Below are 27,335 nucleotides of genomic sequence, written 5' to 3' on the forward strand. Positions count from 1 at the left end.
AGGGAGGACTTAATCAGAGATGCCTATGTCACGCGTATCAGGTCAAACTATATCCGGGAACGACTGCTGGAACAGAGTGGGCTGGATCTACAAAGGACTGTAGCGCTTGCCGACTCGTTAGAGGTGGCCTTCCGTAATCTCGAGGCCGACATCCCCGACCACGGGAGCGCATCGTGGACGCCGCAGTCGCCGCCACCTCTGTACTCGGGAGAGCCGCAGACCTACGCCATGTCCTACCAATGACCCGACAGCTGCGGCAGTCTCTGGAGGCCCGAAGTGCTACTTCTGTGGCCTGGGGAAGCACCCCCGATAACACTGCCCGGCGAAGGATGCGATCTGCTCCGGGTGTGGAAAGAAGGGCCATTACGCAAGGGTATGCAAGGCGAAGTCGACCTCCGAGCCCAGTAGCGCCGTGTGCGACCCGCCATTTTGGACGCCTTCAGCCGCATGTGAGCCGTGCGGGCCACCATCTTGGACACCTTCAGCCACGTGTGAGCCGTGCGGGCCGCCATCTTGGACGCCTTCAGCTGCGTGTGAGCCGCGCAGGCCGCCATCTTGGACGGCATCAGCCGCGTGGGGGCCGTGCGGGCCGCCATCTTGGACGCCGTCAGCCGCGTGTGAGCCGTGCAGGCCGCCATGTTGGACGCCTTCAGCTGCGCCGCGAAATCCAACGGTGGCTTCGGTTACGCTGGACCAATCCAGGCCTCACCAACTTGCCAGGTCCATGATGGACATCGAGGTAAATGGTCGCGCTACAACCGGTTTATTTGACTGTGGGAGTACGGAGAGCTTTATTCACCCGAACACAGTGAGTTGCTACGTCCTTTCAGTACTGCCAGTGAAGCAAACGATCTCCATGGCGTCAAAGTCCCAATCGGTGGATGTCCTCGGGTACTGTGTGACGATCCTGACTGTACAGGGCACAGTGTACAAAAACTTCAGGCTCCTCGTGCTGCCACAATTCTGCACTGCCGTACTCCTGGGGCGAGATTTCCTGTGTCACCTTAGGAGTGTCACCATGGAGTATAATGGGACTTTTTCCCCGCTCTCTTTGCAATCCCCAGTTCTTAGATCACCCACCGCGCACCAGCTGCAGCCTCTTGACCCTTAAAGTCGCCCCTCCCTCACTGTTCGGAAATCTCACCCCTGACTGCAAGCCCATCGCCACCAAGAGCAGACGGTACAGTGCTGGCGACAGGGCTTTTATCAGGTCCGAAGTACAATGGCTCCTAGGGGAGGGTATCATCGAGGCCTGTACCAGCCCCTGGAGAGCCCAAGTAGTCGTTGTTAAGACTGGGGAGAAACATCACATGGTCATTGACGACAGTCAGACCATTAACGGCTACATGCAGCTGGACGTGTACCCCCTTCCCCGGATATGTGACATCGTTAATCAGATTGCACAATATCGGGTGTTCTCCACCATCGACTTAAAATTTGCATACCACCAGCTCCCTATCCGCCCGGAAGACCGCCAATATACTGCCTTCGAGGTGGATGGCCGCCTCTATCACTTCCTGAGGGTCCCCTTCGGCGTCACCAACGGGGACTCGGTTTTCTAGCGTGAGATGGACCGAATGGTAGACCAGAATGGGCTGCGGGCCACCTTCCCGTACCTGGATAATGTCACCATCTGCGGCCATGATCAGCAGGACCACGACGCCAACCTCCACAAATTCCTCCACACTGCCACTCTCCTAAATCTGACCTGTAAAAAGGAGAAGTGTGTATTCCACACACGCCGCCTCGCCTTCCTTGGTTGTGTTGTGGAAAACGGGGTCATCGGTCCCAATCCCGACCGCATGCGTCCCCTCCTGGAACTCTCCCTCCCCACCAGCCTCAAAGCACTGAGGACATGCCTGGGCTTCTTCTCGTATTACGCCCAGTGGGTCCCCAATTATGCGGATAAGGTCCGTCCGCTCATCAAATCCACCTCTTTTCCCCTGGCGGCAAAGGCCCGCCTGGCCTTCGACCGCATCAAAGCAGACATCGTGAAGGCCACGATGCAAGCTGTAGACGAATCCATCCCGTTCCAGGTGGAGAGCAATGCGTCTGACTTCGCCCTAGCCGCCACCCTTAACCAGGCAGGCAGACCCGTGGCCTTCTTCTCATGAACCCTCCAAGGCCCTGAAATTCGACACTCCTCTGACGAGAAGGAGGCCCAAGCCATAGTGGAAGCTGTATGGCACTGGCGCCACTACTTAGCTGGTAAACGATTCACCCTACTCACGGACCAACGGTCAGTTGCATTCATGTTCAACAACACGCAGCGGGGCAAGATCAAGAATGATAAAATATTGAGGTGGAGAATCGAGTTTTCCACCTACAATTACGACATCTTATACCGGCCCGGGAAGCTCAATGTGCCCCAGATGCCCTGTCCCGGGGAATATGTGCCAGCACACAAATAGACCAATTGCAGACTCTCCACAACGACCTCTGCCACCCGGGAGTCACCAGGTTTTTCCACTTCATTAAAGCCCATAACCTGCCCTAACCTGCCGGTAACCTGATCTACTCCATTGAGGAAGTCAGGTCTATAACGAGACACTGCCAGGTCTGCACAGAGTGCAAACCGCATTTCTATCGGCCAGACAGAGCACACCTCATAAAGGCCACCCACCCTCTCGAGTGCCTAAGTGTCGACTTCAAAGGCCTCCTCCCCTCTTCTGACCGCAACATATACTTCCTCAACGTCATTGTCGAATATTCACGTTTCCCTTTCGCTATTCCCTGCCCGGATATGACCTTGGCCACGGTCGTCAGGACCCTGCACAGCCTCTTCACCCTGTTCGGTTTCCCTAGCTATATCCATAGCGACTGGGGATCCTCCTTTATGAGCGATGAGCTGCGACAGTACCTGCTCTCCAAAGGCATAGCCTCGAGTAGGACCACCAGCTACAACCCCAGGGGGAACGGACAGGTAGAGAGGGAGAACGCGACAGTCTGGAAGGCCGTTTTACTAGCTCTGAGATCAAAAGGTCTTCCAGTCACCCGCTGGCAAGAGGTCCTCCCTGATGCACTGCACTCAATTAGATCACTCCTTTGCACAGCTACCAATGCTGCCCCTCACGAAAGGATGTTTGTTTTCCCCAGGAAGTCCTCCTCGGGGACCTCACTACCGAGGTGGCTGACATCCCCAGGCCCTGTCCTGCTTCGGAAGCACGTGACAACCCATAAGTCGGACCCCCTGGTCGAAAGGGTGCAACTTCTCCACGCCAACCCCCAATACGCCTAAGTGGCAGGAAGACTATTCGAGACTTGGCACACGTAGGTGCCCCAGAGACCATGACGACCCACAACCCCACACCCCCAACCCCCGTATACAGCACGCTTGAGCCCCGGGAGCAGCCACCACGCACCCGACAACCGGAAGGGACTACAAACGACTCGAGTGGCTACGACCTGGCACCTGAACCAACACCGCGGCCACTGGAACCGACACCACAACCGGCACTACGGCAGTCGCAGCGGCAGATCAAGCCCCCAGAGAGACTGAATTTGTAAATATTGTTCCACCCACCTCACCCCCGCCGGACTCTTTTTAAAAGCAGGGGGTGAATGTGGTAAGCCACTGTTAAGTTTATTGCCTGTGTGTATGTGTGACATGCCTGGACACACCCCTGCCAGCCCTGCCTGAGACTCCTCCCCCCCCGGTCCAGGGATAAAGGTGACTACTCCCAACCCCCCTGCCTCAGTCGCCGGACCAGTTCATCAGCATGGGTGTGCTCCAAGTCTTTTGTGAGTAAAAGCCTATTTGTTCTTGCGTACTAACTAGTCTTCGCCTAATTGATAGTGCATCAAGTGGTTCTCAGATTGTTTTGTTTGAAGAATCATTTTACAAATGTAACCATGGAGCCCCCAATGTAAATTCTAATTCTATATAATAACCACAATATGAACAGGTTCCATCAGTTTACAGCTGGCAGGAGGCAGGGAGACGGTGTGAAATTATGGGATGGATCTGTTAGTGACCTTTAACCCCACAGATTGTTAGTGGCGCCGAGTTTTCCCAGCTATTCCATCCCGGATTGAAGATGGGAAAGATTCTCTCAGTGAAAGTGTGGGTGAAAGTGTGGAGATGGGACATGTTGTCCGCATTGTAAAATGACACCTGTCCACCCTCATAGTCCAGGGAAACCCCCATCTTCCGGGGATTCACACTCGGGGTGAGGGGGGTCAGTGAGGGGGAGCTGAGGGCAAAATAACCTCTTCCGGGACTCAGCTCCACAATCCAATATCCGGACTCAGGGCTCGGGGAGATTCTCCCTTTCCTGTTCACAGACTCTCGGGCCACTCCCAGACTCCACTCTGTCTTCTCCCCCACCTCCACCTCCCAGTAATGTCTCCCTGATGTGAATCCCTCTGATCCCAGGACACATTCCCAGGAATCAAACCTCTCCGGGGTGTCAGGGAGCGGCTGCCGTTCGTCTCCGTCTCTCACGCTGGTCCAGTCCTCAGACAGGATGAGCCAGGGATTCGCTGTGTTCGGATCCAGAGTCAGAGAGGCTGGAGCTGGGGAAAGTTACAATAACACAGTCAGTGATTTAGAGAGAGGGGTGGGGAGGGGAGAGAGTGTGAGGAGTGAGGAAGAGAGGAGAGAGGTTTGTGAGGGGGAGGGGAGAATGAGGGGTAGGAGAGTGGGAGCAGGAATGGGATGGGAACATGGAGAGAGGGGGGAAAGAAGGGAAGTGGAGAGCAGAGGGCCAGGTGAGGGAGGTAGGGAGTGAAAGTGAGATACAGAGGTAGAAGGGGAAGGGATGTGGAGGGTGAAGTGGGAACAGAGAAAACAGGGCAGCAGCGAGATGGAGCGGAGGGAACAGGAGCGTAAAGAGGGAGAGTAAGAGCAACATGAGGGAGACGGCAAGTGAGAACATGAAGGTTTGAGATGCAGTGTATGGAGAGCAGCGGGGTGGCAGATATTGTGGCAGGCTGTGAGAGAACAAGATGGAGATGTGGAGTGTATGGGCAGAATTTAACGACCTCGTTGCGCCCATTTTGTGGTGGAAAAAAGTCATAAACTCGGGCATGTTGTGACTCGCTGGAATGGTGTCCATTTTCGCACCCATTCCCATTTTACCATTTAAAAAATTGGCACGATCGGGACCCTGCCCAAAATGGGTGAAACGTCAATTTGCATATTTTGCATTCATCGAAATGTAATTAGCGAGCTTCACTCCCAATCGTCCCAGCTCACCTCCTTAACCACCTCGTTCGCTGCAGCTGGAATCAGTGAGGAAAACACCTCAAGTATAACAGTCGCATTCAGAGAGCAGAGAGGGTGATCGAGGAGGTAGGTTTCTGCTTTCAAATAGCTCTGTTGCTGAGGGGGCCTTGTGTCATTTTGTCCATGTTGCACTTTGTGTCCGGGGGGAGCTGTTGTTGTTATTGTTCATGGGTTCAACTTTGAACTCTCAACATGGACCCAGGCCTGAGCGCTGACCTCGGGTCTTACCGCTGACTCTGGATCCTAGTGCTGACAGCAGCAAGGACCGTTGCTGGTGGGGGATGGGCTGGAAACTATCTGAAGTGGCAGTGCTGCTGCCTCAGGATGTGTAAAGCAGCGCTGTATGGGGCCACGACTGCATGGATTCTGGGTTTGCGTTTGTGAATGGGGGGGAAATGAGGGCAGCTGTGCAGCTGGTGGTCCGTGGGGCGGGGGGGGCGGGGATTGTGTGTTGCTGCGGAGCTGCTGGGGGGTAATGTGGTGCGTGTGCATTGCATGGGGACTGGAAGGGTCTGGGGAGTGTGTTGTTGGGGGTCTGTGGGTTGGGGAATGTGGGGAGTGTATGTTGCTGGGGGACTGTGGCGGGGGGGAGAATGTGGGGATTGTGCGTTGCTGAGCTCTGTGGGGGGGAAGAATGTGGGGAGTATGTGTTGCTGGGGGGCTGTAAGGTGGCAGGGGGAGTGGAATGCAGATAGGATGTGTTGCTGGGCTGGGGACGAGCAGAGTTCTTTAACCTCTCCAGCTGTCTCTCTCCTTTCCGAAACCCCCTCCCGCTCTTCAAATGGCAATTCCAATGCAACCTATTGATCTTACTGTTCTTTAAGGAGGAGGAGCAGGAGGAGAATGTATGTGAGGATGAAAGAGAGAGTGGGAAGGGGCTGAAAGGGAGAGTGGGTGGAGAATGGGGATAGAGAGTGGGAGGGAAAGATGAGTGAATGGCAGGGAGAGGGAATGATTGTGGTGAAGCAGAGAGAGAGATTGTGGAAAATACCGAGGTAAGAAGGAGAGATTGATGGGGGACAATACGTGATCGTCGCCAGAGCGTGGCCACACAGGCAAGTGATCCCAGACAATTCTATCCCAAGCTTGCTTATTACATTTAAATTAGCATTCTAATAAATTTAAATAATAATGTACTGGGACCTCTGCTATTTGTGATCTATATAAATGATTTGGAAGAAGGTGTAACTGGTGTTATCAGCAAGTTTGCGGATGACACGAAGATGGCTGGACTTGCGGATAGCGATGAACATTGTCGGACAATACAGCAGGATATAGATAGACTGGAAAATTGGGCGGAGAAATGGCAGATGGAATTTAATCCAGATAAATGTGAAGTGATGCATTTTGGAAGAACTAATGTAGGGGGGAGTTATACAATAAATGGCAGAGCCATCAAGAGTACAGAAACACAGAGGGACCTAGGTGTGCAAGTCCACAAATCCTTGAAGGTGGCAGCACAGGTGGAGAAGGTGGTGAAGAAGGCATATGGTATGCTTGCCTTTTTCGGACAGGGTATAGAGTATAAAAGCTGGAGTCTGATGTTGCAGCTGTATAGAACACTGGTTAGGCCACATTTGGAGTACTGCGTCCAGTTCTGGTCGCCGCACTACCAGAAGGACGTGGAGGCTTGAGAGAGAGTGCAGAGAAAGTTTACCAGGATGCTGCCTGGTATGGAGGGTCTTAGCTATGAGAAGAAATTGGGTAAACTGGGCTTGTTCTCCCTGGAAAGACAGAGAATGAGGGGAGACCTAATAGAGGTGTACAAAATTATGATGGGTATAGATAGGGTGAACAGTGGGAAGCTTTTTCCCATGTCGGAGGTGACGATCACGAGGGGTCACGGACTCAAGGTGAGAGGGGCGAAGTATAACTCAGATATCAGAGGGATGTTTTTTACACAGAGGGTGGTGGGGGCCTGGAATGCGCTGCCAAGTAGGGTGGTGGAGGCAGACACGCTGGCATCGTTTTAAGACTTACCTGGATAGTCACATGAGCAGTCTGGGAATGGAGGGATACAAACAAATGGTCTAGTTGGACCAATGAGCGGCACAGGCTTGGAGGGCCGAAGGGCCTGTTTCCTGTGCTGTACTGTTCTTTGTTTAATACATTTATCCTTGCATCTGTTCCAGGTGCAAGATTTATCGAGCCGGATACCCGGTGCCGGTAAGATCGCTTGAGGTGAGAAATCGGGTGCAGACCTGACTTCTCAGCTCTCGTGATCTTACCAACTCCCTCCGCCCATCAGCCGGTGGGGCGCAATGGTAATGTCACCCCCAAAGAGTTTACAAACAGACAGGTTTGGTATGTGGGGAAACACTTGGCAGATGAAATATCATGTAAGAAAATGTGAAGTTATGCACATTGATAGGAAGAATAAAGGAGCTGAATATTATTTAAATGGAGAAGGACTGCAGAAAGCTGCAGCTCAGAGGGATTTCTGGGTCCTCGTGCATTGATTACAAAAAGCGAGCATGCAAGTTCAGCAGGTATTAGGAAAGACAAGTGGAATATTGGTCTTTATTTAAAAAGAAATGGAGTCGAAAAATAGGGAGATCTGTACAAGGCACTAGTTAGACCACAGCCGGAATACTGTGAGCAATTCTGGTCCCCTTATCTAAGGAAAGATATACTGGGATTGGAGGCAGTCCAGAGAAGGTTCACTGGATTGATTCTAGGTACGGAGAGATTTTTTTACGAGGAGTAAGTTGGGTCTGTACTCATTGGAGTTTCGAAGATTGAGAGGGGACTTTATACAGACCTACATAATTCTCAGCAGGCTTGACAGGAAAGACGCAAAGATGTTGTTTCCCCTTGTGGCAGAGTCCAGTATAAGAGGGCATCATCTCAGAGTAAGGGGTCACCCATTTCAGACAGAGGTGAGGAGAAAACACCTCTGTTCGATCAGTTATGGGAACATTAAATGGCAGAGCAGACTTGATGGGCCAAATGGCCTCCATCTGTTCCCGTGTCTTATGGTCTCATGATCTTATAAGGGGATAAAAATAGTAAACATTACTCCAGATATGGTCTCACTGAGGTCCTGTACCCCTGCAGGAACAATTGCATATTTTTATACTTGAGTATCCTTGCAATAAATACCAACATCCTATTTATATTCCTAATTACTTGCTGGACCTGCAGACTAACTTTTAATGATTTATGCACCAGGACATCCAGCTCCCTCCCGACCCAAGAGTTCTGCAGTTTCTCTTGGTACAATACCAGACCAGGCCAGGCCAGAAGCCAATTTGTTACAATCTTGGATGAGACCTTTATATTTGGTTATGTTCAGAATCATATTTTAGTTCTTGGACCAAATTTGAAATCCCAGTTATTTACTAAGAGTATAAATCATAAGAACTCGGAGCAGGAGTCGGCAATTTAGCCTCTCGAGCTGCTCTGCCATTTAATGCAATCATGGCTAATCTCGTCTCAGCCTCAACTCCACTTTCCTGCGCCTTCAATATAACCCTTCAACCCCAAACTAATTAAAAATCTGTCCAGCTCTTCCTCAAATTCACCCAAAGTCTGGGTATTCACCACATTCTGGGGTGGGAAGTCCACAGACTCCTGACCATTTCAGAGAAGTAGGGGCAGATTCTTCCAAAAGTGCTGAATTGGCGAGAAAACTGGTTTCAACCACGACTGTTTTTTCAGTGCAACTTCAGACCCGAATCTTCCACACTCCATGCATGGCAGAGGTCACAATCGTGAATGTCATTAAATGCTTGGGGCAGGACAGGGTGGGGGGTGGGGGTTGGGGGAGTGCTATTCACATCAGAGAGCGAGAAATGGCGGGATGCGCTGGAACCCACACATGCGCACATCTCTGGGACATCATTGAAAAGACCTCCCAGCATTCAGATCACTGCCCTCCAACCCCCACAGACATCACTGGCCCCCACAGACATCGCTGACCCCCACAGACATCGCTGACCCCCACAGCCACCCCACAGACATCGCTGGCCCCCACAATCCCCCCACAGACATCGCTGGCCCCCACAGCCACCCCACAGAGATCGCTGGCCCCAACAGCCCCCCCACAGACATCGCTGACCCCCACAGCCCCCTGACAGACATCACCGGCCCCACAGCACCCCGCCCCCACAGACATTGCTGGCCGCCACACCCCCCCTCCCCCCCCCACCCCCCCCAAACTCCGCTCCCGCCCGACAGACATCGCTGGCCCTTACAGCCCCCTCCACAGACATCGCTGGCCCCATAGTCCCCACACACAGACATCGCTGGCCCCCACACCTCCCCGCCCCACAGACATCGCTGGCCCCCGCAGCCCCCCCACAGACATCGCTTCCCCACAGCCCCTCCCAGACATCGCTGGCCCATCAGCTCCCCCCCCCCCCTTCCCCCACAGACATCGCTGGCCCCCACATCTCCCTGCCCCACAGATATTGCTGGCCCCCACACCCTCATAGACATCGCTGACCCCCAAGGCCTTCGCACGCACCCCCCCCCCCGCTCCACAGACATCACAGCCCCCCTCCACAAACATCAATGGCCCCCACAGACCCCCCACACGGACATCGCTGGCCCCCACAGCACCCCCACAGACATCGCTGGCCTCCACAGCAACCCCCCACAGACATCGCTGGCCCCCACAGCACCCCCACAGACATCGCTGGCCCCCACAGACATTGCTGGACCCCGCAGCTCCCCCCAGACATCGCTGGCCCCCCAACAGATGTCACCGTCCCCCACACCTCCCCCACTTCCCCCCCACAGACATTGCTGGCCCCCACGGCCCCCCCACAGACATTGTTGGCCCCCACAGCACCCCCACAGACATCGCTGGCCCCCGCAGCCTCCCCACAGACATTGCTTCCCCGCAGCCCCTCTCAGACATCGCTGGCCCGCCAGCCCCCCTCCCACAGACGTCGCTGGACCCCCACAGACGTCGCCGGCCCCCACAGACCCCCCCCCCCCCCACAGACATCGCTGGCCCCCACACCTCCCTGCCCCACAGACATCGCTGGCCCCCACACTCCCATAGACATCGCTGGCCCCCAAGGCCTTCGCACGCACCCCCCCCCCTGCTCCACAGACATCACTGCCCCCCTCCACAAACATCAATGGCCCCCATAGACCCCCCCCACAGACATCGCTGGCCCCCACAGCAACCCCCCACAGACATCGCTGGCCCCCACAGCAACCCCCCACAGACATCGCTGGCCCCCACAGCAACCCCCCACAGACATCGCTGGCCCCCACAGCACCCCACAGACATTGCTGGCCCCCACAGCCTCCCCACAGACATTGCTGGACCCCGCAGCTCCCCCCAGACATCGCTGGCCCCCCAACAGATGTCACCGGCCCCCACAGACCCCCCCCTACAGACATTGCTGGCCCCCACACCTCCCCCACTCCCCCCCACAGACATAGCTGGCCCCCACCCACTCCCCCCACAGACATTGCTGGCCCCCACAGCCTTCCCCCCCACAGACATTGCTGGCCCCCTCGGCCCCCTCACAGACATTGTTGGCCCCCACAGCACCCCCACAGACATCGCTGGCCCACTCAGCCCCCCCCCCCCACAGACATCACTGGCCCCCCCACAGACATCGCTGACCCCCCCACAGACATCGCTGACCCCCCCACAGGCATTACTGGCTCCCCCTACTGGCGTCACTGGCCCCTGCACAGGCTTCGCTGGCCACCCCCCCCCGACACAGACGTCGCTGCCCCCCACATACAGACGTCGCTGCCCCCCACATACAGACGTCGCTGCCCCCCACAATACAGACGTCATTTCCCCCACCCCCCCCCCATACAGATGTTGCTGGACCACCCTCCCCATACAGACATGGTTGCCCCCCCCCCGCCATACCGACATGGCTGCCCGCTCACCTACTTCCCCCACGAATCTGGATAATGTGGGTACCCCATCCCTCCATCCCTTAAACATACTGACCTCACTGCTGCCTTGCTGAGAGCTTGCGTTGTGCTGCCGTGCACAACCCCAGCTTGCGAGCATTCCCTCTCTTGGATGGGAGTCCTGAGTATTGTACCCCACTGGATACAGCAGCTTATTGATTAGGAGCCCTGAGTATTGCATCCCTCCCCCCCACCGCCCCCCCCCCCACCCGCCCCCCCCCACCCACCCACCGCCCCTGTTCTCATAAGAACAGGATATGGCGCTCGACTCATCGATCGACAGTTCCGACGCGCCACAGCGAAAAACCGCACCTACCTCCTCAGAAGACAAACACGGGACTCGGTGGACAGAGTACCCTTCGTGGTCCAGTACTTCCCCGGAGTGGAGAAGCTCCGGCATCTCCTCCGGAGCCTTCAACATGTCATTGATGAAGAGAAACATCTCGCCAAGGCCATCCCCACATCTTGCCTTCAAACAACCGCACAACCTCAAACAGACCATTGTCCGCAGCAAACTACCCAGCCTTCAGGAGAACAGTGACCACAGCACCACACAACCCTGCCACAGCAATCTCTGCAAGGCGTGCTGGATCATCGACACGGATGCCATCATCTCATGTGAGAACACCATCCACCAGGTACACGGTACATACTCTTGCAACTCGGCCAACGTTGTCTACCTGATACGCTGCAGGAAAGGATGTCCCGAGGCATGGTACATTGGGGAAACCATGCAGACGCTACAACAACAGATGAATGAACACCGCTCGACAATCACCAGGCAAGACTGTTCTCTTCCTGTTGGGGAGCACTTCAGCAGTCACGGGCATTCGGCCTCTGATATTCGGGTAAGCGTTCTCCAAGGCGGCCTTCACGACACACGACAGCGCAGAGTCGCTGAGCAGAAACTGATAGCCAAGTTCCACACACATGAGGACGGCCTCAACCGGGATATTGGGTTCATGTCACACTATCAGTAATCCCCACAGCTTGCCTGGACTTGCAGAGTCTCACTGGCTGTCCTATCTGGAGACAATACACATCTCTTTAACCTGTCTTAATGCTCTCTCCACTCACATTGTTTGTACCTTTAAGACTTGATTAGCTGTAAGTATTTGCATTCCAACCATTATTCTGTAAATTGAGTTTGTGTCTTTATATGCCCTGTTTGTGAACAGAATTCTCACTCACCTGAAGAAGGAGCTTAAGGCTCCGAAAGCTTGTGGCTTTTGCTGCCAAATAAACCTGTTGGACTTTAACCTGGTGTTGTTAAACTTCTTACTGTGCTCTCCTAATAAGCCAGGGCTTTATATAAGCTGCAGGAATGGACACACAGCCAGTCACGCCACGAAGATGTATTTGAGGAAAGCAGTCCCAAGATTCACTGAGGCCGACCAAGAGCGCCTGCTTGATGCCATGGAGGAGAGGCATCAGCAGCTCTTCCCCAGCCAGGGACCTCGCCCAAAGGGTGCAGCCACCACGGCATTGTGGGAGGAGGTGGCAGAAGTGGTGAATGCCAGGAGCCTGACACCGTGCTCTGGCCGGCAGGGTCAGAAAAGACTGTACGACCTTCTTTGAGCAGCAAGGGTGAGTGAGCTTCCCACTTGGAACTCTGCACATGCTTGGCACAGATCTCAAACCCTGCTTAGACACCTGAAGGGCATGCGACAAGGCACCCTTCCCCCAGGAACAGAATGTAACCCCTTCCCCTCAATGAGCACCCTTCAGTGGTGACCCTTTTCTCCGTAACTGCCAGCACAACTCCCGAGACACAGGCATGCATTACACACCATGCATTTCAATATATTAATGCGTGCCAGACACTTTATGTTCCTACAGGAGAAAATCATACATCAGCGCCGTGTGACGGCACAGTGGTGGTGGTGTGCCTGACCTGCAGCACCTGACCAGCGTTGAAGAGTGTGCCATGGACCTGGCAGGGGGAGATGGGTCACCCAGAATGGCGACGGACAGCCAGGTCAATGTCCAGCATGCAAGTGAGCATCAGCCTCGCCCTCAACATAGGTCCTGCTTGAAGTAAGTGTGATGCTGCGTAGAATGTTTTACCTCCCTTCCCCTAATGTGTATTCTTTATTGCAGTTTTGGACCCAGAGGAACCCGGCCCTTTGGTGTTGGTGACCCCGCTGTTGTTCTGGAGCAAACGGCCCACAACCCCCCCGGATGACACGTTGGAGGGATGCTTTGAAGAATCCTCTGAGGACAGCACCACTGAAGCAGCACCAGCATCTACCACACAACCCACCATCACAGAGTCTATCACCACAGTGGGTATCTTTAGTGTTGAGGCTTCTGGGTCACTATCTGGTGAGCACATCACAGATACTGATGCACATCCGAGGGCTCGGGCACACGGAGGTCTGCCGAAGGCGAGGATTCAGCTGTCCCCCAGCCAGATGCTGGGCCTTGGGCCGAAGGCTGGTGGCGATGCATCAGGAAACATGGGGAGGTTGTGGAAGGGCTGTCAGCAACCATGCTGCGACTGCCTGGTTGTTGAGGGGAGTCCAACAGAGTGCTGTTGCAGGAGGTGGTGCCGACACAGCGTGTGAACCAGGCCAACACTGCAAGGGTTGCGACCGTAGTGGAAGGTCTGGCTCAGGGGTCTGTCCTCATGGGTGACAGGGTCCAAGCCATCCTGGAGAGACAACAGGCCACGAGCAAAGGTGTTGGCAGCATCCAGGAGGCACAGCGTTCCATGGCCCCATGGGTGTCGGGGGCATGTGGGTGAAACTGCTGGCCATGGCTGGGACTCTCGCTGGCATTCTGGAGACACAGCAGGCGATGCCTGTGAACCTCGACAACTTAGCGCAGTCACAGAGGGCTACTGCTGAGGGGCTCCAGAGCCTGGCTTGTTCACAGAATGCAGTAGGGGAGGGGCTCCAGAGCTTGGCCCAGTCTGAGAGGGCCAGGGCTGAGGGATCACAGATCATGGGGCAGATGCATCTGAACCTCCAGAACTGGCAGAGACAGGTGACGCCGGAGTTCCTGGAGCTCAGTCCAGCTATGCTGGCGTCCCATGGAGTGTCCCTGGGGTCTTTGGGCACCTCAGGGAGGAGGAAGGGCTCGGGCCCATGCCGGGGCCTTACACCCAGGAGATCCGGGACATCCCGAGACATCTGATTTGCCCGTTTGCTCACACCGGGGCATCTCGGGGCCAGCTAGATGAACAGGGTGGCACCGAAACAGTGTCATCCGCGAGTCAGCTGGGGCCCTCCAGGTCCTGGCCACCCAGGGGACGTCCGCTAAGGGCATCACAGGCAACGGGGCGTGCATCAGAGCTGGAAACCTCCACCTCCGATGTGCATCCTGGGGTAGCACCTCGAAACAGCAGTAGACCACACAAAGTTAGAAAGTTGTAGTTCACGAAGAGGGCATGGGTGATTGTCACCAGTAGTCAGGGTTTATTAATCACGAAGGTTAAGAGCACGATAAACTTTTATTTGCACCTCACAGCTGTGACTAATGTGTCTCTAATTCCCCCCCCCCCCCGCCCCCCGCCCCCGCCCCCCGCCCCCCCCCCCCCCCCCCCCCCCGCCTTTCCCCCCGGCCCCCTGCCACCCAAAGTGCTGAGTGGTCCCCATTCCCTTGCATAGAGGTGCTGTCTGTTGTGTCTTGGAGACTCAGCCACATGTTACAGAGTGCCTGCCCTACCTTCCCCAACATCCACCACACTCTTGGTGCAAGTGAGCCCCTCCACCCCAATCCCCGATTGCCCAACAACCCTGACAGTTACGTGGGCCAGGGTGGCAGCGTGCATTCGGAGTACAGGTTAGGAACCAGACTTGAGTAGCACCAGAGAGAGCATCCCAGTGTGCACAACAGCGAGTCATCATCATCCTCCAGCCTTCAACCAAGACTTGCAACCATTGCCAGCCCAGGCACATTAACAGGTTTGGATGTTTTTGGGGGATAGGATGGTGGGATGAGTGAGGCTGGGGAAGGGTGATGTGGTGGTTTGAGGGCCCAGGTCGGTTTGGAGGGGGAATAGCGGCTGCAGTTGCTCCTGGGGTGTGGTGGATGTGTGGTGGTTGCAGCCCCCTCACTGCACAGCACCAGCGAGGTGAAGTGGGCTGCAATCAAGGCGTCCCTCGCTGCCCTTCCCTGCCGGACACCTGCCATCACCGCCCGCCCTCTTTCCTCCGGCTCCTCATATGGTGGGATGTCCACCTCACCCCCTCGCCGCTCCTCCTCCTCCTCTTCCTCCTCCTGCTCCAGCTGGTCTCCCTGCTGCTGGGCGATGTTGTGCAGCAGGCAGCAGACAATTATAATGTGTGAGGCACACACAGGGTCAGACTGGAGGCCCCCCCATAACGGTCCAAGCAGCGGCACCACATTTTCAGCAGGATGATGTACCGCTCTATGATGGACCGGGTGCTGCATGGGCCTCACTGTAGCGGGTCTCCACCTCGGTCTCGGGCCTCCGCACAGGCATCATCAGCCATGACCTTAGCGGGTAACCTTTGTCGCCCAATAGCCATCCCGGTTGCCTGGGCCAGTCTTCAAAGAGGCCAGGGATGTCCGACTGCCTGAGCACAAAGCTGTGATGGACACTCCCTGGATGGCGTGCATCGACCTGCATGGTGCTGATTCGATGATCACATATGATCTGCACATTGAGGGAGTGGAACCCTTTCCTGTTCACAAATTGCTGCAGCCTTGTATGTGTGTTCCGTCCACTGCTCCCTGGACATTGGGAATCCCAGCAAGGCAGCGAAGCCTAGAGCCCGGGCCTCCTGCTGTGCACGGCCCACATCGAAGTTTATGTACTGCCCTGCCCGGGCAAACAGGGCATCAGTGAGCTTCTGCACACACCTGTGCATGGAGGCCTGGGAGATCCCAACGAGGCCGCCACTGGGTGCTTGAAATGAGCCAGAAGTGAAACATTCAAGGCATCCGTCACCTTCACGTCCCCAGGGAGCGGGTGGCCGCTCCTCCCCTGATGTGCCAGGTGTGCGAGCACCTCACAAAGGTGCCGCACCGTGCTCTTGGAGAGCCGCAGCCGGCGACAGCACATCTCCTCCGAAAGGGCCTTGAATGAATTGCAGGGCCTGTACCTCATGCCTTCAGCACCCTCGGCCTTTTGTACACCCTTTCGGGAGCCTGCTCACCCACCTCCTGGCTGTCAGTGGCAGCCCCCTTCCCTGCTTCCTATAGGAGTGGTAGTGGCTGCTCCTGTGGTGGTCTCTCCACACCAGCCACCTCCTGAGCCGCCTCCTTCTCCTCCGCCGCCACCTAATGGCCAGCTCCAAATCGATCAGTCTGAGATCCATCTGCACACTGGGGTTGGAAAGAGCATAGAATGACAGATTAATGTTATTGGCTGCATAGATCCAGCACCACCCCAATCCCTCATTTGGGACAGTACCCCCACTTGTGGGTGCTGGCAACACCATACAATCCATGGTGCCATGCGTGACCCAATTCGGTTGTGTGAGATTCCCATCATGACAATTGCTGGGACAGATTATGCAGGTCGCTGTGCAGCCGTGGGCACTGCGCACCCTTGAGCCATTGCCATGTGTGCAACTGCAGCATCCGTTACAGGCATGTGTTGCTGGTCTGTGTCACAGGGCAGGGACAGACTGGAAATCATCACCAGATGGGAGCCCAGTGACAGCAGATTCCATGCAGTCTTTGTCTGAACCTCGGCAGCCCGGCCTGGAGCAGCAGCTGCTTCATCTGGTTAGACCTCAATCAGCACAAGGTGCAATCCTCTCCCGACCCGGAACCCCAGCACTCAGTGTAGCCCCTGACCACACCCCGCGGCAAGACAATGCCACTGCACAGTGCCCTGGAGGGGAAGGTTGAGCAAGACTCCTTCAGGGATCCTCACCCACTGAGCTACAGTGCTGCCCTGGAGGGGAAGAGTGAGCAGGATTCCATCACGGATCCTCACCCTGAGAGCTCTGAGAAAATAGAAGCCCCCCCGCCCCCAACCCAGATATCACTGGTCCACAGGCCAGCACCTGAAGACAGCAGGAGGAAGCCCCCCAAGCATCTCCAGGGCCTGCCTGCAACATCCCTGCACTCTGCTCGCAGCGCTTACCTCCTCACGCCAGTTCAAGGCTGCTGCATCACGTTGAGACTTTTACATGCTGTGGTCACACACACCAAAAACTACCTGTTAAATGAGATGTCCAAGGCAGAACACACAAACATTTTCAATAATCCACCCAAACGACAATGATCACCATCAAAAAACTCCCATAAATAATGGACGACAAAGGGACTGGTATTAATGAGGAACTGCAAGACTCTTACTTTTATCTTGCTTGTAAGACTAAGGTAAAGAAAATAATGGGATTTAAAGTAGACAATTCTCCCAGGCTTCAGAAGCTGAAAGAGGTGAGTGTCGAGAAAATAGATGCATTGGTGATCATCTTTCAAAATTCTCCAGACTCTGGAATTGTTCCTGCAGATTGGAAGGTGCAAACGTAACCCAATGTTTAAGAAAGGAGGGGGAGAGAATCTGGGGAATGACAGATTGATTAGCCTGACATCAGTAGGAGAGGAAATGCAAGAATCTTTAATCAGGGATGTGGGAGAAAATAATGGTAAATTTGGGCAGAGTCAAGATGGATTTATGAAAGGGAATCCAGTGGAGAAGTTGGACATTTGGCCTTTTAGTCTGCACTGACTCTGACACAATATCTTACCCAGGCCCTCTCCCCATCACCCAAAACACTTATCATGGCGAATCCATTGAACCAACATGTTTTTGGACACTAAAGGGCATTTGTTTTTACCATGGCCAATCTACTAGCCTGCCCATCTTTAGACTGTGGAAGAAAACCCATGATGTGGAGATGCCGGCGTTGGACTGGGGTAAACACAGTAAGAATTTTAACAACACCAGGTTAAAGTCCAACAGGTTTATTTGGTAGCAAAAGCCACACAAGCTTTCGGAGCCCCAAGCCCCTTCTTCAGGTGAGCACCTGAAGAAGGGGCTTGGGGCTCCGAAAGCTTGTGTGGCTTTTGCTACCAAACAAACCTGTTGGACTTTAACCTGGTGTTGTTAAAATTCTTATGGAGAAAACCCACACAGACACAGGGAGAAAGTACAAACTCCACACAAACAGTTACCAAAGGCCGGAATTAAATCCGGTTCCCTGGTGCTGTGAGTCAGCAGTGCTAACCACTGTGCCACTGTGCAAGATGCAATCAACAGACGAGTGAAGATGTAACTGGTGGATGTGGTGTATTTAGATTTTCAGAAAGCTTTTGATAAGGTCTCACACAAGAGATTAGTGAACAATTTAGAGCACTGGAAATTTGATGCAATAGTAACAGGTTAACGGACAGAAAACATGAGAGTAGGAATCAATTGGTGTTTTCTTTTAAACAGTGCTCATGTTCTGCTCTCATCAATGCTCTGTATAAATAAAGCATAGCCTCTATACCTGCTGCAGATCATTCAATCTGACGGCGAACACTCAGGACAAAACAGGAATTCCATTCTGGAATGGACCTGCCTGGCCTTGAGTGGGTGTATCTGTGCGGTACCCTGTCTACTGAGCTGCTAAAGATATTGTGCAGCTTGGGGTATTTTGCCATTCTCACCATGAGGCTGGATGTGGCATACTGTTTGCTGTCGGCACTGCTGGATCGCCCAGCTGCCCTCGGTAGCAGTAACTACAATATGATTGAATTTGAAATCCAGCTTGAAAGTGTCTGAGATCAGTATTTTATACTTAAATAGGAGCAACTAGCTGGCCATGAAAGCTAAGCTCGTTGCAGTGAACTGGGACCCCAGGCTCGGGGATACATGGATAGAGAAGCAATGGCAGACATTTAAGAGGGTATTTAAGAATATTCAGAATAAATATATTCATGCTGTAAAGAAAATCCCCAATGGGAGAACCCACCATCTGTCGTTCACTCAGGAAATTAGGGAAAACATCAAATTCATGGAAAAAGCATATGACCGCACAAAGATGAATGGCAGGTCAGACGATGAATCAGAATGCCAAGAATGGCAGAGATCAAACCCCCACAATAATGTCCCAGCTTCAACATAGGTATCCAGTTCCCACAAATAGATATTTAGTTCCCACACTAAACATAAGGAGAAGTCACATTGTCTATACAAACTGGAGGCATTTGGCATACCAGGAGACTCAATACAATCTTGATCTTCCATTGGATGGTGATGCCCCACCTATTGGAACAGACTGTAGAATGGACAAATCACTGGTCTGAAAGGGACCACTGGAAATCCCATTGGAAATGATAGAACATGGAACAGGACAGCACAGAACAGGCCCTTCGGCCCACGATGTTGTGCCGAGCTTTGTCTGAAACCCAGATCAAGCTATTTCCTCCCTATCATCCCGAAGTACTCCATGTGCCTATCTAATAGCTTCTTAAATGTTCCTAAAGTTTCTGACTCCACTATCGCTGCAGGCAGTCCATTCCACACCCCAACCACTCTCTGGGTAAAGAACCTACCTCGGACATCCTTCCTATATCTCCCACCATGAACCCTATAGTTATGCCCCCTAGTTACCGCTCCATTCACCCGAGGAAATAGTCTTTGAACGTTCACTCTATCTATCCCCCTCATCATCTTATAAACCTCTATCAAGTCTCCTCTCAACCTCCTCCGCTCCAATGAGAAAAGCCCAAGTTCCCTCAACCTTTCCTCATAAGACCTACCCTCCAAACCAGGCAGCATCCTGGTAAATCTCCTTTGCACTCTTTCCAGTGTCTCCACATCCTTCTTGTAGTGAGGTGACCAGAACTGCACACAAGATTCCAAATGTGGTCTCACCAAGGTCCTGTACAGTTGCAGCATAACCCCACGGCTCTTAAACTCAAACCCCCTGTTAATGAATACCAACACACTATAGGCCTTCTTCACGGCTCTATCCACTTGAGTGGCAACCTTCAGAGATCTATGGATATGAACCCCTAGATCTCTCTGTTCCTCCACATTCTTCAGAACCCTACCTTTGACCCTGTAATCCACATTTAAATTTGTCCTACCAAAATGAATCACCTCGCATTTGTCAGGGTTAAACTCCATTTGCCATTTTTCAGCCCAGCTCTGCATCCTATCTATATCTCTTTGCAGCCTACAACAGCCCTCCACCTCATCCACTACTCCACCAATCTTGGTGTCATCAGCAAATTTACTGATCCACCCTTCAGCCCCCTCCTCCAAGTCATTTATAAAAATTACAAAGAGCAGAGGACCAAGCACTGATCCCTGTGGCACTCCGCTGGTAACCGGTTTCCAGTCCGAAAATTTTCCATCCACCACCACCCTCTGTCTTCTGTTAGATAGCCAGTTACCTATCCAATCGGTCAAACTTCCCTCTATCCCACACATCCTTACTTTCTTCATAAGCCAACCGTGGGGGACTTTATCAAACGCCTTACTAAAATCCATGTATATGACATCAACTGCACTACCTTCATCTACACACTGAGTTACCTCCTCAAAGAATTCTATCAATGATGTAAGGAGTTTATTCGCTCTGTTTCCTGCCTAATATTTACAGCGCAAATGATATCATCAAAACAGAAAACTTCATCATTATCACAATGCTGTTCCTGTGATCTTGTTGTTTGGAAATTTGTTTTCTCATTTTCTACATTCAAACACTGACTGTTCCTCAAAATGCTTTCATTGGTTCTGGAGTGTTCTGGCACACGCTGCGGGAATGAAGGGAGCTTTTGATGATTGCTCAGTCACTAGGAAGTGAGTTATTTTTCTTACTGCTGCTTGCTGCTCCTTTCTCTCTCTCACCCCCGCTGTGGATTCATGAGGATTTCTTGTCCACGGTCCCCTCCTCAGGAACCACAGAACCTTTTCCCACCCTGCAAACCAGTGGGAAACTGGACAGTGATATTGTTCTGAAGATCAGCCCTCAGAATGGATTGTGCCTCTGGTCAAATTCATAGAGTGAGCGGTGGGTTCACTGGTTGACTGCCTCAATGGAGTCACTCAAAAACTCAACCTCACTCAATCCAAACTGCCCTGTCACCCTCCCTATTATAGATTTAAAGCTGTATCTACTTTGATCCAGACTCTGTGACTGTGTTAAACCAGTGGATGTTTATATTCTCTCTTCTAAAAAAAAGTTTATTTATTAGTCACAAGTAAGGCTTACATTAACACTGCAATGAAGTTACTGTGAAGTTTCCTTCTCTTTTGAACCTTGAACATTTTCAGTGAGATCACCACACTCCCTCCCTTATCCAGTGCAGACTCGCAGTTTCTGCATCCCCTGCTCTTGATTAAGATGTCCAATTCCACCAAACAGATTATCTGCCGTTTAATACTTGCTCTCTAATGTCTGTGCATCTTCCTGATAAACAATGATAAAAATGTATCCCAGAATGACAGACTAGTCCAGTCCAGTCTCCTGGAGTAATTCTATTCACATCCTGAGATTCGTGCTCTATTCCTCTGGTTACATAGATCTCTTCACTACTTTGACACACAGTGCTGATGGCTTCAGACACTTACCCAGAGGAACCCACAGAAAGATAAATATGAGAAGGGGGAGAATCGAGATATTGACAACCGGAAATGTGAGTATTTAATCTGGAACCCTTGGAGCCAGTTTTGTTTCTTCGCAACTGGATTTACAATCAGAAAAATTAATATAAGAGATTTACCGGGGTTAATGAAGTTTAACATTTCTTTCCACGCTCTGTACTGTAAAAGGTCTTTGTACTTCCCGATAGACAGGACGGCATCAGTTACTGAGAGTTTGTGATCCTCGTCACTAATCCTGTAAATGGTTAAAATGATGCTATGAATTTGTCTTTGTTAGAAGATTTTAGAACTTATTTAAATGGTCACATTTTCAGCATATTTGATGATAGAGAAAATTTGCAAAGTTAAATGTTAATCTTGTTTCTCTAACTGAGAAAGGAATAACTTAGAATTTCAAAGACAGAGAATGGAAACACCCATGTCCTGAAAAAGGTTCAAAACCTGATAACAGCCATCACAGACTGCAGGAAATGATAAACATTTAGCCTGTCCACTTGCTGTATTATAAACAAAGTTTGTAGAACAAAGACAAAGGCTGAAAACATCCCAAAGCTGAATATCCAATTCTGCAATCCCTGGGCCCCACAACTCTCCCAGAATCCTGTTCTTCTCTACTTCCAGCATCTTGAACATCTCTGATTTTCGTCACTCCCCCATTGGGAGCTGGACCTTCAGCTGCCGAGGTCCTGAGCTCTGGAATTCCCTTCCTAATCCTCTCTATTTCTCTTTCTTCCTTTGAGGCGTTGTCTGAAGTCCAGCAATTTCTTGGTAGAACAGTTGTGTAAAATCATGGTAATATAGGCGGTTATTTCAAATTCTCGTTCATGAATTCTACGGGGAGTTTTTGTGTCCCGATAAATGACTATTTAATGTTGTGACAATAAATCAATGAATATTAACATTTTACTGAGTTTATTTTAACAAACTGCAGAGTTTCAGTAAAGAACATGTCCTACCTTCTCTCCCGACAAGCTTCCTCCTGAAAGAAATGAATCAGGAACAGTGAGGGTGACAGTCACAGATTTCAGGAGCAGTTAGACAGGCTGGTGAAATGAGCAGACTCAGAGCAGCTGAGATTTCACATGGAAGTGTAAAGTGATGCATTTTGGAAGGAAGATTGTGGAGAGTCAAATAAACCAACCTCCCATCCATTGACTCTGTCGACACTTCCCACTGCATCGGCAAAGCAGCCAGCATAATTAAGGACCCCACGCATCCCGGACATTCTCTCTTGCACCTTCTTCCGTCAGGAAAACGATACAAAAGTCTGAGGTCACATACCAACCGACTCAAGAACAGCTTCTTCCCTGCTGCTGTCAGGCTTTTGAATGGACTTAACTTGCATTAAGTTGATCTTTTTCTACACCCCAGCTGTGACTGTAACACTACATTCAGCATTCTTTCATTTTCTTCTCTATGAGCGGTATGTTTTGTCTGTATAGCGCGCAAGAAACAATACTTTTCACTGTATGTTAATACATGTGACCAGAATAAATCAAATTAAATCAAATCAAAAACTGAAACTGAACATCAGTCCCGCTCACAGACACAGTGACTCTCACACACCGTACCAGACACACTCACATATAACATGGAACTGGAACTTGATTACAATGGGAGTTTCAAAGCAAGTTTGAAGATCAAGAAAACTCATTCTCCAGAGGTTACAGGTATTCCCGAAAATCTACAGACAGTGTGGGAGCCGTTAGTTCAGAGACAGCAGGAAAAACTTTCAAGAAGGGACACAAAATTCTGTTCAATTCAGGTACTATTTTTCAGTAAATTCGATATTAATTTCACAGTTACCATCAGTTATTTAGTGACTGTGAAGTTTCCCTGAACTGAGCCGCAATATATTCCCTCACCTTCAGAAATATCAGCTCGTCTTTTTGCTCCATCTGTTTCTGCAACTTTGAGAGTTTCTCCTCAATAGAATTTAAATTCTCCTGAATCTCTCGAAGGTTTTTCTCCATTGATTCCAGAATCCTCTCCTCTTCTTCCCTGAGATCTCTGAGTAAATGCTGTTCTTTCTCAGTGAGAATCTGGTGCATTTTAGTGAACTCGGATGTGATGTGGGTCTGCAGACTGCTCGACTGTTCCTACCCAATGAAATGTGAAACATAATTAATGTCCCGCGATAAAGGGAACAAAACTAACCGAGATCCCAGAAAATCAGCACAGGGAGACCTTACCCTAACTTCAGAAATCTTCAGTTTCTGTTTCTGTTCCGTTTCTAGAACCACCGATTTCTTCTCTGTGAGAGAATCGAAGGAAGATTTGAGCTGATCCTGGGATTGGGAGAGGAAATCACAGAATGTAAGTGCTGGATGTTGAAAATGTGATAAAAATATCAGGTAAATAATATTTTCATTTTACCTTGTACATTTCAACAGCTTCATCAATGGGCAGGAAGCGGTGATCTCTGTGTTCCCGCGAAACTACACAAATCAGACAGATTAATTTCTTGTCAGTTTCACAAAACAGCTTCAATTCTTCCTGATGTTTCTCACAGAGAAGTTTACTTTCCTTCTCTTTTGGATTCAACTTTAATTTTCGAGCTTTCTCGGCCAGATTCGCCAAGGCCCAACTGGCCCTCAGGTTTTCTTGCGGAAACTCCTCTCTACATTCCGGGCAGGAGTTTATCTCCTTTCCCCAACACTGGGTGATACAGGAGCGGCAGAAGTTGTGTCCACAATCCAGTGAAACTGGATCAGTGAAGAAATCGAGGCAAATGGGACAAATTGCCTCCTCGGTCCAGCTCTCTGCTTGTTGTCTGGAAGCCATGTTCACACTCAGCACTTCCTGATTCAAACCGCTTTCAGTTTCGATGTTACTGTCGCACACCCTCAGTTCAGCAATTTCCTGATAAAGTTCACTGCAACACTCAGGGAATTATTATTACAGAGTGGGCCATGTCCTCTCCACTTTCACACTGGAGATAAAAACTGGCGCGATCTAAGAGATAGAGGAGGGAATCATTAAACTGTCGGGGGTGGATTGGACTCCGGGAATGTTGACAGTGGAGAGAGAGAGGTGGAGATGGGCGGGATTGAGGTTCGATTGCGTTTTTCTCCAGTTTGATCTCTCGACACTGCAGCCGCTCACATTAAAACATCAAATACCATAAATGTCAAGGAGACATTTTATACAGCAGGTACAGGGAGATATTTAGAGGGTTCGATCTGTGAAGTTTGGTTTATTTTCCAGAAAGAGTAACTTCCGGTTTTATAAATATTTATGAATCCCTCCCGGGGACCCGACCCAGAGAAACATCAACTGATGGCGGAACAAACCAGAAAATGCTGGAAAACCTCAGCAGGTCTGACAGCATATGTGGCGAGAGAACAGAGCTCACATTTCGAGTCTGGATGTCTCTTCGTCAGGTTCCAGCATCCGCAGTAATTTGCTTTTAACTGATGAGGGATCATTTGAAGTGGAATCTCTCCTCCAATATTCGGCGGAGTTTCTTCACACAGAGAGTGGTGAGAATGTGGAACTCGCTGTCACATGGAGTGGTTCAGGGAGAGAGAGTTGATACATTGACAGGGAGGCTTGAATTACAAGATGACTTTCTACCGCACAGAATGTGTACGGAGCTTGTTTTGTGTCTGTTTGAGAAAATCGAGTTCATTTTCGGAAATTGAAAACTCCAGATATATTCAACTCGGTCTCGGGGGATTTTGAGGTCTGTGTGTTGATGCCTCACAACACCAGGTTAAAGTCCAACAGGTTTATTTGGTAGCAAAAGAGGTTTATAAGATGATGAGGGGGATAGATAGAGTGGACGTTCAGAGACTATTTCCTCGGGTGAATGTAGCTGTCACTCGGGGGCATAACTATGAGGTTCATGGTGGGAGATATAGGAGGGATGTCCAAGGTAGGTTCTTTACTCAGAGAGTGGTTGGGGTGTGGAATGGACTGCCTGCTGTGATAGTGGAGTCGGACACTTTAGGAACTTTCAAGCGGTTATTGGATAGACACATGGAGCACACCAGAATGATAGGGAGTGGGATAGCTTGATCTTGGTTTCGGACAAAGCTCGGCACAACATCGAGGGCCGAAGGGCCTGTACTGTGCTGTACTGTTCTAAAAGTCTAATCCTGTTGGACTTTAACCTGGTGTTGTGAGACTTCTTACTGTGTTTACCCCAGTCCAACGCCGGCATCTCCACATTATTGATGTCTCAGACAGTGCTGCCCTCCCAGTCCCTGATAAAGAGGATACACATCACAGGGTGTGGGGGCAGGACTGTGGGACAGACCAATGGGAAATGGGAGGGGAGTGAAACGACATCCTATTGGGATTGAATTTGAAGAGTTTCCCCTACATTCGCGCTAATCCAGCAAGAAAAATCACAGGCTGTGAAGTTTTGCGATGGATCAGATTCATTTACAGGCATTTTAGCAAAGTTGGGAAAATATAGCGTAAAGGCGGCAGGGGGAAGTAGAGAGATCAATGTGGATTGTAAATCAATGTCTTGTTTTATTGCAGGGATTCTAGTGTTAAATGTTTCATATATCTGACAGTGTTGAACATTGGGTTTTATTGTTACTGCCTGGGTGTTACCAGCTCCTGTGTGGAGAACAGAAAGGGCAACATGACCTGGGGGGCATGGGGGCAGCGAAATTTACTGACTTTCATTTCAACACAGGGAAAATCTGGGAAGTTTCTGTCATTTGTGACAATCTCTCTACTTGACGGCTGCTCCTGTTCTTGTGAACAATTCATTGCGGATGCAGTAAGTTTCTGGGATGGGTTGAGACTTTGTATGAACGCAAGTCTTTCACTGTTACAAAGCGCACGACTGCCACCTGCTGACACAATCTGAATGCTGCAAGACAGAATTCCCCATTAAAAACGGCCCAAGAAATGAAGACTGTCTTTGAAGGTTCACAGATTCGATGGACCGAATTACCCTCCTTCTGTGTTGTATCAGACTGGGATTGTTATATATTCTTAGTCTTGGATCTGATCAAATCCAGATTAACAAATCCGATTCACTAAATCCTATTGTTTGGTGAGATGTTCCCCGACTCTCAGTGAGAAAGATTATCTGGAGAATGTCACATTAATATTCGCCATTCTGTGAGAAGGATTTACGCATTAAAATTCTGTAAGAACTCAATATATGCTGCTATATTTAATTGGCTTAGAAACCCGCAATGAAAACTATTTAAACCTAAAATGTTGCGCTAACAGGGGGATTTAACAACAGGAATCGTGGAGCACAGGTGATTGGAGAAGTCAGGATCTGAACAGGATCGCTGGCAGTCTTGGTATCAAAACTCTGGCTTGTGCAAGTCAACTCCGGTCTGCTGCACTTCTGGTTTGTCGGTTCATCTGATGAATATCGCAATGGGATCCCGTGTTCTGCCGGATAAAATGTTGGACACTGAAAACTCCACGGCTCTCAATCAGGCACCCCAGAGGATCAAAGAGTAACTGAACACAATAAAATCGACTGTGATCTCGATATGTTCCATCCAAAGTTCGTTCTTATATAATTATCATTCCTCATTTACTGACTTCACTGTTAACTGATGTCTTTGTTTCTAAAAGGACATCGACACGTCTCTCTTTCCAACAGCCGCTTATGCACAGCTCTGGTAATGCAGGAATTAGGAATATTTTCATTCTACCCTTTCCAGCCTTTCAGCCTCAGCGTTGAATTCAGGAACTTCAGATTCTAAC

General features: G+C 51.0%; 2 protein-coding genes across 3 annotated transcripts in view; both read right to left on the reverse strand.

Moving 5' to 3' along the window:
- Nucleotides 1-24,453, reverse strand: part of LOC144496776 (zinc-binding protein A33-like) — a 77,780-nt gene extending 53,327 nt beyond the window's left edge. The window contains exon 1 of the mRNA XM_078217316.1: nt 24,435-24,453. The gene's annotated coding sequence lies outside the window, so the exon portion shown is untranslated. The remainder of the gene's footprint in view (nt 1-24,434) is intronic.
- LOC144496773 (zinc-binding protein A33-like) overlaps nt 1-27,335 on the reverse strand; it is a 41,713-nt gene that overhangs the window by 4,962 nt on the left and 9,416 nt on the right. The window contains exons 6-11 of one of the 2 annotated variants that reach the window (XM_078217308.1): nt 24,021-24,082; nt 23,837-23,932; nt 23,510-23,743; nt 22,601-22,623; nt 21,764-21,879; nt 4,398-4,515 (exon numbers count right to left, since the gene is read on the reverse strand). In XM_078217308.1, the coding sequence (XP_078073434.1) occupies nt 4,398-4,515; nt 21,764-21,879; nt 22,601-22,623; nt 23,510-23,743; nt 23,837-23,932; nt 24,021-24,082 (649 nt within the window). Of the gene's footprint in view, nt 1-2,037; nt 4,516-21,763; nt 21,880-22,600; nt 22,624-23,509; nt 23,744-23,836; nt 23,933-24,020; nt 24,083-27,335 lie in introns of those variants that run through there. The other variant, XM_078217307.1, reaches the window with a different exon arrangement.

Source organism: Mustelus asterias, chromosome 8 (genome assembly GCF_964213995.1).
Source record: "Mustelus asterias chromosome 8, sMusAst1.hap1.1, whole genome shotgun sequence".
Classification (NCBI taxonomy): Eukaryota; Metazoa; Chordata; class Chondrichthyes; order Carcharhiniformes; family Triakidae; genus Mustelus; species Mustelus asterias.